The sequence below is a fragment of the Arvicola amphibius genome, chromosome 14 (genome assembly GCF_903992535.2).
Source record: "Arvicola amphibius chromosome 14, mArvAmp1.2, whole genome shotgun sequence".
Lineage (NCBI taxonomy): Eukaryota > Metazoa > Chordata > Mammalia > Rodentia > Cricetidae > Arvicola > Arvicola amphibius.
The window spans coordinates 3486806-3497509 of record NC_052060.1 but is presented as its reverse complement, the minus strand read 5'-3'; the positions used below and the strand labels follow the sequence as shown (position 1 = coordinate 3497509).

At 46.9% G+C, this 10704-nt stretch overlaps 1 protein-coding gene across 1 annotated transcript; it reads left to right on the top strand.

Moving 5' to 3' along the window:
- Positions 1-7871: 7871 nt before the first annotated feature.
- Snapin (SNAP associated protein) lies at positions 7872-10382 on the top strand. Its single transcript, XM_038311621.2, has 4 exons — positions 7872-8050; positions 8268-8314; positions 8561-8679; positions 9424-10382. The coding sequence occupies exons 1-4, from the start codon at positions 7908-7910 to the stop codon at positions 9523-9525; spliced, it is 411 nt and encodes a 136-aa protein (XP_038167549.1). The 5' UTR covers positions 7872-7907; the 3' UTR covers positions 9526-10382.
- Positions 10383-10704: the final 322 nt, after the last annotated feature.

The window sequence follows — 10704 nt, the reverse complement described above, 5'->3', positions numbered from 1 at the left end:
GCTACACAAAGAAAGCCGGACAGTTGTGGCGCACGCCTTTAATCAATCCCAGCTCTCAGGAGGCAGAGGCAGGCAGATCTCTGTGAGTTCGAGGCCAGTCTGGTCCACAAAATGAGTTCCAGGACAGGCACCAAAGCTACAGAGAAACCCGGTCTTGAAAAATAAAACAAAAAATAATCCAGGGTGAGGGTAGTAAAACCTTTGCTTTCTTTTGATTAAGCCTTTAGGAAGGATAACCCACCTAAAAAGTACTGCTGTATTGGTCCATGGTAGTTTTTTTTTTTTTTTTTTAATTTAACTTTATTTTATGTGCATTGGTGTAAAGGTGTCAGCTTCCAGGGAACTGAAGCTACAGGCAGTTGTGAGCTGCCATGTGGGTGCTGGGAATTGAACCCGGGACCTCTGGAAGAGCAGCCAGGGCTTTTAGACGTTGAGCCATTTCTCCAGCCCCCATGGTACTGTTTCTTTTTTCTGTTTGAGAGAAAAGATGTTTTAAGAGCCAGGAAGGACATATTGAACATACTCCTCTACCTTGAATCCTTACTTGCTTGAGGTCTCTGGAGTCTGAGGGGCCAGGCAAGGACTTTGGTGTGTAGGAGGCTGGTACTTGGGGGTAGATCTCAGCAAAGGAAAATGACTCTAGGCCCCCTTTCTTCTCCTGTCACTCCTACCTCATGAAGAGGTTCAAATTCCCCTACCAGCCGTAGGCCCTTCAGCCCCACCTGCTGCATACAGCTGCGGGGAGGTCTCTAAGGCCTGTTTCCACCTCTGCCAGCCTCATGGTCATGCCCCAGCTGGGCCAAGTGAGCCTGACTCCTGAACCGCCTCAGAAACTTCAGTTGCCATCGACTGAGAACTTGCCTTCCAGAATCAGACAAGGCCTCACTGTGTCACAGAAGTGCACTGCGAGCCTAGACGGAAGATTTGACCAGTGGAGGCTTTACTGAAATTTGAAGCTGAAGAAAGTTTAAAGATAGGTGAGAAGAGCCAAGACAAGGGCAAAAGGCTCCTTTGTAATCCCAGCACTCTGGAGACTGATGCAAGAGGCTTACATCACAAGTTGAGTCAAGTCTGGGCTATGTGTCAAAAATTATAAGACGAGGCAGTAAGCGTGCAGTTAAAACAAATAGGTATCTTGGAGCCATGTGTATGGTGCCTGCTACCGTAAGGTCAGAAGTAAGCCATCAGATCACCCAGAACTAGAGTTACAGATGGTTGTTAGCCACACTTAACTGCTGAAGCACTGACCCCATTCAAATGTCACAGTCCTGGTGGGCAGTGGGGCAACGGACAAAGCCCTAGCTGCCCAGTCACTATGGTAGCCCTGCCCTTGGGCGTCTGGGACTCTTAGCACTAGTGCCTATTTTCTGGCAACCAAGCAGCAGTCGCACTGGCTCTGAGAACAAGAGGCGGGGCTAAGGAGGCAAGGGCCCTAAAATGCCTGGGACCTAGAGAGGGCCACACTTAGCCTCGATCTCCTCTTCCTGCTCAGCTGAATGAAGCCCCAGCTTTCTCACTATCCAAGAGTCAAATTTTTTTTTTCGAGAGGGTTTCTCTATAACAGTCCTGGCTGCCCTGGAACTCTTGTCTAGGCCGGACTGGCCTTGGACTCAGCCTCCCAAGAGCTAAGTGTAGAGGTGTGTGTCACCACTACCCAGCTTGAGCCTCAGTTTCATTGCCTCATCTAAGATTTGCAACCGTCATGAGAACTCGTCCCATACCTAACACTGTTAACTAGGAATCCACATCCAGATGTGTGATGGTCTACCTCCTGTTTTGTATTTTAAGATTTGATTTTTGTTTGTTTTGTTTTTTGACATGGGGCTTCACTGTGTAGCCCTGGCTGTTCTGGAACTCACTCTAGACCAGGCTGGCCTCGAACCCAGAGATCTGCCTGCCTCTGATCCTGGGAATAAAGGACTAGAGGCATGCACCACCGCCGCTGCCTGGTGGTAAAACTAGTTCTTAATAATACAGCGTAAACTGACCTTGAACTCATAATCCTGTCTCACCCTCCTGAATGTTGGGATTACAGGTCTGTGCCACCATGTCTGTCTTGTTTCCGCAATTTTTTCGCTTGATATGCCAATGGTGCATTCTGCTCACTATGGATGGCAGAATGGGTAGGGGTAGGGATGGAAGTTCCCACTCTTTGGGTGGGCTCCAACCTCCACACCTTAGCTAATGATTCAACCAAGCATGCTGGGGATCCAGGCTGACCACGTGGCTCAGGGGCAATGTAAGGATAGAGGGATAATATAAAGTAGGCCAAAATAAAACATAGATGATGTGGGATTCCCCTCTGTATACTATAAATGTTTTATTACCATTGGTTATTAAGCTGTTTTGGCCAATGGCTTAGTAGAGTAAAGCTAGGCAGGAAATCAGAACAGAGATATAAAATAGGCAGGGTCAAAGAGATGCCATATAACTGTCGAAGCAGACTCCAGATCCTTACCAGTAAGCCACAGCCTTGTGCGGATACTCGATTAACGGAAATGGGTTAATTTGAAATGTAAAAGCTAGATAGAAATATGCCTAAGCTATTGGCCAAAACAGCTTTATTAACCAATGAAAACATCACAAATACAGAAGAACATCCCACATCACAGGGAATGGAGGCAGGCCAAGGGCAATTGTGGTCTGTGCTAATGGCAACAAATGCCCAGCAGGTCCAGGCCATAACTGAGGGGTGTTTTTGATGCCTTTTAAGGGACTCACTTCATCTAAGTTTGACTTGTGTTTAGCTTTTTTACCTTATCAGCTCAATATAAACATCCATGGAAAGGGATGCAATGGAAAAGCTTTCTGGAAGTTTGATGGGAAGGGTTCTCCAAAATGCCCTACAATCTTAAATTCACTTGCCTTGCACATTCTTTAAAGGGATGAAAATAAAAAACAGGCTTGAGAATGGATGAGGGAAGGCCAAGACCAGGAACACATCCTCATTTCTCATCCTTTGTGATCAGCAGGAGTCCTTAGCAGCTGAGATTTCACCCAAGCAGATGGCTGCTCTCCAGGAATAGCTATCAGTAAGCAACTAGAACCACAAGCTGCCTGCCTGAGTATGCTTAATCCTTTCCAAAGCTCACCCTTCACTCTTTAAGCCCCTGCACTGAAATCTGGGGTACCTTAAGTTCTGGTCTCCTAGAAGAGCAAGCCCAGAATATCCACATCCGTGTTCTTTGGACTTGTCAAGAGACCTGATGCCGAAGTCCTTGGGTAAAGTTAGACATCATTCTTGTGCACCCTCCCACAAGTGCACATTGTCTCACCCAGGTGCGGTACAGGGTACAGGTAGCCTCTAGGTAGAGGCACTGTTTGCTACCTGAGCCAACACAAATATTCCTGCAAAGCTACCTTATGCACCTACCTAAAGGCAACCAAGACAAGTTAGGCAAGTCAGCCTAACAACTGTTGAAGGAGTGGGTAAGTGAAGTCAGAAGAGGGAGCTTGAAGTGAGGCAGGGCCAGACCCTCCAGGACATACACTAAAGCGTGGAGGCACTGGACTCCATCAGCACCAGCAAGCACAGCTGATGAGAAATATAGGCAGAAGGAAAGGCTGACCGCGAGAGCACAATTAGGTTAGCAGGGTATATTGTGCACAAGTCTGCTTACAGGTTTGTGTGTGTCAACTGACCCACTACTTATACACCGATGGTGGGCAACATCTCCAGGCCTGACTCTGGAGGAATCATCCCTGCCATGATTGGGGAGAGAGGCACTGGATTGAGGTTTTTGGGGAGCAGTGGGGTTACCTAGCAGACCATCGGTGTTGGAAGAAGTACAAAGACACCTGTTCAGGCTGAAGGTGACTTGCTTGGGTAGCTCTGATACAGGGGATTCTTAAGTTTTAAAAGTCAGGAAGAAAATGAAATGTGACGATGAAGAATTGAGGCCCAAGTTGGAGGCTAGGAAGTCAAAGTCACCCAGGATGGAGCCCCTTCACCACTTGGACTTTAAGCAGCCGCTGGCATTGTGATGGACAGTACCTATGAGCCCTCTGCCTAAGTGATGGCAGCAGATCATCACTGACAACCTCAGTGGAGGTCCCACCGAGATCAAGAACTAGGGAATGCTGAGAGGTCGCCTTCGGGAATGGTGAGGGTGGATTAAAGATTGGTATGTGTGTTTTCATCCCCAGAGACGCTCTGAGGGACACCCTCCGAAACAGGAGACAGGAGGGTGAATTGATAGGCCTCAAAAAGGAAGAGTAAAAAGAGTACAAAAAGAATGAAAAAATGACAGAGTATAGCCCCAGAGACGCAGGAAAAGAGTAAGTTTAAAAGACAGATTAAAAGGAGTACCCCCAAGAATGCAGCACTCCCGCTCAGCAGGAAGCAGCCAGACAGATCGACAATGCCCAAATTCCCTAAAAAAAGATTGTCGAAGAAAAAGAAAAAAAGGGGTGAGATGTTGGGAGCTGTGAACCCCCCAAATCCTGAATTTCTGGTAAGCAACTTGTAATGCTTGCAGCTTCTCTGAGCAAGAGACCCTCAGAAGTTCCTGATGGCAGGAGAGTGGTTTCTGGTGGGTTTGGCTGGGGCGCGGCTATCAGTTAAGGATCTCTATTTAAGGGGCTCTAGTACACAGGGGGCATTCCTGTTTCAAGGATGACCTGTGTCTCTGTCTGTGTGTCTTTGTGTGTTTCAATCTCCAGCCCCTTGCCCGGTTCACAAACTGGTAGCACATAGAGCGCAGACGGGAATGGTGCGCTACAACAACCAGCCTGAGCACATGCTGTTGTACCAGGTGCCACTGCTGCTGCACTGGGTGTTGAACACTTTGCTCAAACAAATGAAAGAAAGATACTCTCACAGTGATACATTAACTCTTTCTGTCTACTCAGTAAAAATAGTTCTGGATCTCTTGAATGTTTCCTTTACCATCTGACAGAGCTGGAAAAGCAGGAGGAGATGCTGCTTTCTGGCGCTGGTGGCTTCCCCGACTAAGGTCCTGGGATGCAGAACAGCCAGTAGCACCCAGTGTCCTCAAGCTGTTATCAGTGTGCTAAGAGGGCCATCTCCCATAAACAGCTTTAGCAGCAACTTCAGAACACAGAATCCAGCACAGTCCACCAACATGGCGTTACAGCAATTTCTGTGCCATTCATTAAGTTTGCTATGCCCTTTTCAACAGTATCTGTACCTCAGATCAGGGGTACAGGACTTCAAAACTCTAGTGGCTGCTGCTATTCTGCTTATCTGTTTCCCCTGTATGCTTGATCTCTGTGGGTGCCAGGCCAGCCAAGCTACATAGTGAGACCTGCCTCAGAAACAAAGCCAGAAGTGTGCATAACACAATTCACCTTAAGTATGTTTAAAAATAGAGTTCGGTAGCAGCAAGTGGATACCCGTGTATCTTCCCAAACTGGGACTCTTTGCCCATCAAGCAATCCTACTCTTCACTCCACCCTACCCGACTTCTGTTGTTTTTCGGTGCTGATAACCTAACCCAGAGCCTCAGGTATGCTATACAAGTGCCTTCACACAGAGTTACACCTCAGCCCCACCCTACATTTTTAATTCCATGAATTTGGCCATTCATATATGTGAAACCATACGATATTTGTCCTTTGGAGGCCAGGTTATTTTGTATAACAGAAATGTCCTTAAAGGACATCCATGGCCTAGCCTATATCAGTATTTCTTTCTTTCTTTTTTTTTTTTTTTTTTTTTTTTTTTTGGTTTTTCGAGACAGGGTTTCTCTGCAGCTTTTTTAGAGCCTGTCCTGGAACTAGCTCTTGTAGACCAGGCTGGCCTCGAACTCACAGAGATCCGCCTGCCTCTGCCTCCCGAGTGCTGGGATTAAAGGCGTGCGCCACCACCGCCCGGCCCTATATCAGTATTTCATTCTTAAGTCCATTCCTTTTTAAGGAAGGCATATTCAGTTTTGTGCATATTTGATGCCATTAAAAACATTCTTGGGTGGGGAGATGTAGTAAGGAGGAGCGGGTCACGTCCCACCGCCTGGCTAGCTTAACTCCCAAAATAACCACACAGAAATTGTATTAATTTAAACACTGCCTGGCCCATTATATCTAGCCTCTTCTTGGGTAACTCTTACATCTTGGTTTAACCCATTTCTATTAATCTGTGTGTCACCACGAGGTCATGGTTTACCGGGAAAGATTCAGCATGTCTGACCTGGCATCTCCATGGTGGCTCTCTGTCTGCCCTTCTTCCCAGCATCCAGTTCTGTCTACTCCGCCTACCTAACTGCTGCCCTATCAAAAGGCCAAGGCAGTTTATTTATTCAACCAATGAAAGCAACACAAATACAGAAAAACCTCCTGCACCACGGAGAAGTTGAAGAGATGGCTCAGTGGGTAAGAGTACTTAGTGCACTTGCAGAGATCCCCAGATGGGTTCCCACAGCAGGAAACTCATAAACAACTGTAACTCCAGCTCTAGGGGATCCAACGCCTCTGGCCTCAAAGCTCCAGGGGATTTTATGCCTCACTGAACCCATATCACATAGGTTTTAAGTGATAATTTAAAACCACCTTTTGGGGGCTGGAGAGATGGCTTAGCAGTTAAGAGCACATAATGGTTTTCCAGAGGACTGGAATTTGGCTCCTTGTTACCCATGTCAGGCAGCTTACAACTGCCTGTAACTCCAACACTTCTGATCTCCCTAGGTACCTGCACTCACTGCACTTGTGTACACACACACACACACACACACACACACACACACACACACATACAGAGAGAAAGGGAAGGAGGAGTAACCTCGGGACCAGGGACCCACATGCTGGAAGGAGAGAACTGACCTCCACACATATGCCATGGCAGAGGTAGCTACACACATACACATGAACACATACTACAAAAAACTGAAAAACAAATTGGAAACTTCTTTTGAGCCAGACCTGGTGCAAGCCTGTTCCTGAAACAGGAGGGCGCATATCCAAGGCCTGCATGTAGTGGCTACAAAGCAAATTCAAGTCCACTTCAGCAATTTAGTGAAACTTAACCTCAAAATAAAAAGTGGAGGTGGGAGGTAAGGTTCTGTGTGGATATAATTCAGCAGAGAGCATTTTTCTAGCAATCGCGATGCCCTGCTAGGTTCAAACCCCAGGGATCCTCTCCTGCCCCCCCAAATCAGCATAAAAATCTTTAAAAACCTGTTATGATGGCACAGGCCTATAACTCCAGCACTAGAGAGACTGAGACAAAAAGACTGTGAGCCCGAGGCTAACTTAGGCTACATGGCAAGAATTTGCTTAACAAAAATAAATAATACAATCTTTAGAAATATAAAAATTCACTGGGCAGTGGTGGTATAAGCCTGGGATCACAGAGGCAGGCGGAAATCTGAGTTCAAGGCCAGCTTGGTCTACATCACTAGTGCTAGGACAGCAGGGCTACTGTCCCAAAAACAAAACAACAAAAATAAAAAAGGAGAAATATAAAACTTTAACATGAACATCAACTGGCTTTCTCATCGATTCCCATGGGGAGGCTATGGACAACAGCACTTAGTTTCACTTTTCAAAAAAGAAAAGAAAAAGAACAAAAGCCTTAATCCCAGCACTCGGGAGGCAGAGGGAGGCGAATCTCGGTGAGTTCGAGACCATCCTGGTCTACATAGTACTAAGCCACCCAGGGCTATGTAAAGAGACCCTGCCTTAAAAAAAAAAAAATAAATAAAGTAAAATTTAAAAATAACCAATCCAAAAACATGGTTCTTGAAGTCTGGATCCCGCTCCTTCAGGCCCGCTAAAGAACTGCAATTTCCAGGGGACTAGCACGCTCGCCCGCGGCTCTCTGAGGACTCCATTTCCCAGCTAGCCCATCGCCGGACGGACTGTGCTCCTCAGCGCCCCCTCGCGGCGCAGCGCCGCACGCTGCCTTTCCCGGCGGCCCTCGCGGCAGGCTGCGGGCGTCAGGGCAGTTGGTGATGGCGGCGGCAGGTTCTGCTGCCGTGTCAGGGGCAGGGACCCCGGTGGCGGGGCCCACGGGCCGCGACCTCTTTGCCGAGGGGCTCCTGGAGTTCCTGCGACCCGCTGTGCAGCAACTCGACTCTCACGTGCACGCGGTCAGGTGCTGGACCCGGAGGGCTGGGGGCGGGGCCTGTGGAACTGGCTTTAGGGGCGGGGCCGCGAGAGGTAAAGACCCGGTAAGTTCTTGAGACTCTTCTGGGTCAAAGAGGCGGAGGTGAGGCCTTTGAGACTGGCTCGTCTCAGTACTTGAGGAATAAGTAGAATTAGTTTCCCGCGTCCCATTCACTGACCGTGTAGGCCTTTGTACCTCTTTGCAGAGAAAGCCAGGTAGAGCTCCGGGAACAAATTGACAACCTAGCTACAGGTGAGTGAGCACCGGGATACCTAGAACCCTTGAACTCACTTTTACGAGCTTTGGTTTCCTCAATATCAGAACTACTCACGGACTCTAATTTCTGGGTATATCTTAGGACAGAATGAAAGGGAGTGAAGGGTAGGTATCTGTGGTCACACAAGACTGCAAGAGTGTTTTTCATCTTGTTCCTCTTTTATATTCCCTAAGAACAAAAAATGAGCCCTTAGATGTTGGTTGCCCATTTAATCTTCTCAGAACTATGCCGGATCAGTGAGGATCAGAAGGTGGCCTTGGATCTGGACCCCTATGTTAAGAAGCTGCTTAATGCCAGGCGACGAGTTGTCTTGGTGAACAATATTTTACAGAATGCCCAGGTAATTAAGTTTTCTTAGCAGAGCATGTTGACACATAATGAAATTTCAGAATTTGGTGGGCTAAGGCAAGAAGGATGGTTAGGACTTGGAGCATAGCCTGGACTACACAGGGACTTAGATCAGCCAGGGCTACCTAGCAAGACCCTGGATCAAAAAAGCAAAACAGACCAGGCGGTGGTACGCCTTTAATCCCAGCACTCGGGAGGCAGAGGCCAGCCTGATCTACAAAACTTAGTTGCAGAACAGGCTCTAAAACTACAGAGAAACCTTGTCTCGAAAAAGCAAAACAAAAGTCTTAACAGTTCTTTATCATACTTTATGTCTTCAACACAGTGAAAGCCACCAAACATTTTAAACGCTGGGGAAAGGGCGGTGTTAACCCCTCCCCCATACTAGACCTCAGCCTCAGGTCCTCTAAAATACTAGACAAGTATTCTTAATATCTAGTGGATGTCGTTTACAAGCTTATATATACTTAAAGGATTGCCTGAACCAGCCTTGTGGTGGTGGCACACACCTTTAATCCCAGCACTTTAATCCCAGGGAGGCAGAGGCAGGTGGATCTGAGTTTGAGGCCAACCTGGTCTATAGAGTGAGTTCCAGGACAGCCAGGACTACACAGAGAAACCCTGTCTTGAAAATAAAATAAGATAGAGTCCAAGCCTAAGGTAACGCTCAGTGTCTTCTTAACTCAGGTAAACTTTTTACAGCGGTTATTAGATTCCCTGTCTTCCTGTCTTGTAGGAACGGCTAAGGCGGCTAAATCACAGTGTTGCCAAGGAAACAGCTCGAAGGAGAGCAATGCTGGATTCAGGAGTTTACCCTCCTGGTTCTCCAAGCAAATAAGTTGGGCCTGTGACCTGAGTGTACAAGTACTGTTCCCCAGCTGCTTTTTTTGGTAGCCATGAGAAGATCCCAGAAGTTTCTGTCGATGTTAGGTTTGTTTGAACTGTGTACTCGTTCATGTAGTGGCCTCAAGAAACATGCATACTGCAGACTTTCCTAAAGAGCTTCCGTTACAGCTTGTGCTTCCAAAAATAAGCTTCTGCCTTTGGATTTTGAGACAAGGTCTCACTGTGTAGCCCAGGCTGGCTAAATGCTGAGATTACAGGCATGTACCAGGGTGCCTGGCTCACATCTACACATTTCCCCACAGAGAATGTTAAGGTTAGGCATCATGTGATAGAAAGTTCAAAACACACCAGAGTTAGTGCAGGAATATTTCCACTCCTCCCCCTCTGCTTTACCACAGTTCCTCTCATGGTCATGACTCTTCCAGATTCATCTCTACATATATATCCTATATATTTTTATCTTTGTTTCTTAGCAAGGGTCACAACTATTGCTGCCTGCCCCGGGAGAGCACAACAAATGAAATGAAGATCTGAGGTCAAGGACAGAGTGCCTTGACAGAGCAGAGCCCCTAAGCTTTTAGGGTTTTTTTTTTTTTTTTTTTTTTTTTTTTTTTTTAGCTATGTATTTTAAGTGCTGGAGGGGTGGCTCAGTGATTCAAGAGCACTGACTGTTCTTCCAGATGATGGAGTTCAGTTCCCAGCACCTAAGGGGTGGCTCATAGCAATCTACAGCAGTTCCAGGGGATCCAATGCCCTCTTCGGGCCTTTTGGGGCACAGCACACATACAAGATGCAGACATAGATGCAGGCAAAACATCCATTCACATAAAATAAAAACTTAAAGCTTCATAGTTGGAGTTCCATCCTTTCCAGGCCTAGTTAACCAATGTTAACCATCCTGTCACTTGCTGTCTTAGGATTCCCTCTACGTGTGGTTTCACTTGTTTTGTTTACAACTGAGGACTTAGGCAAAGTCAAGGTAAATAATCTATCCCCCTTGACTACCCTGGCTTGAATGTTGATAGTATTGGTCAACATTATTAAATGCTTCTTATCGGTTATTAACAAAAAAGGATTTATCTTCTTTGTGGTCTCAAAGGGTTCAGGACATGGTCACCGTGACCCATGTTTCTGGGCCTATTGTCAGACATGAGTGTGTGGTAACCAAGCT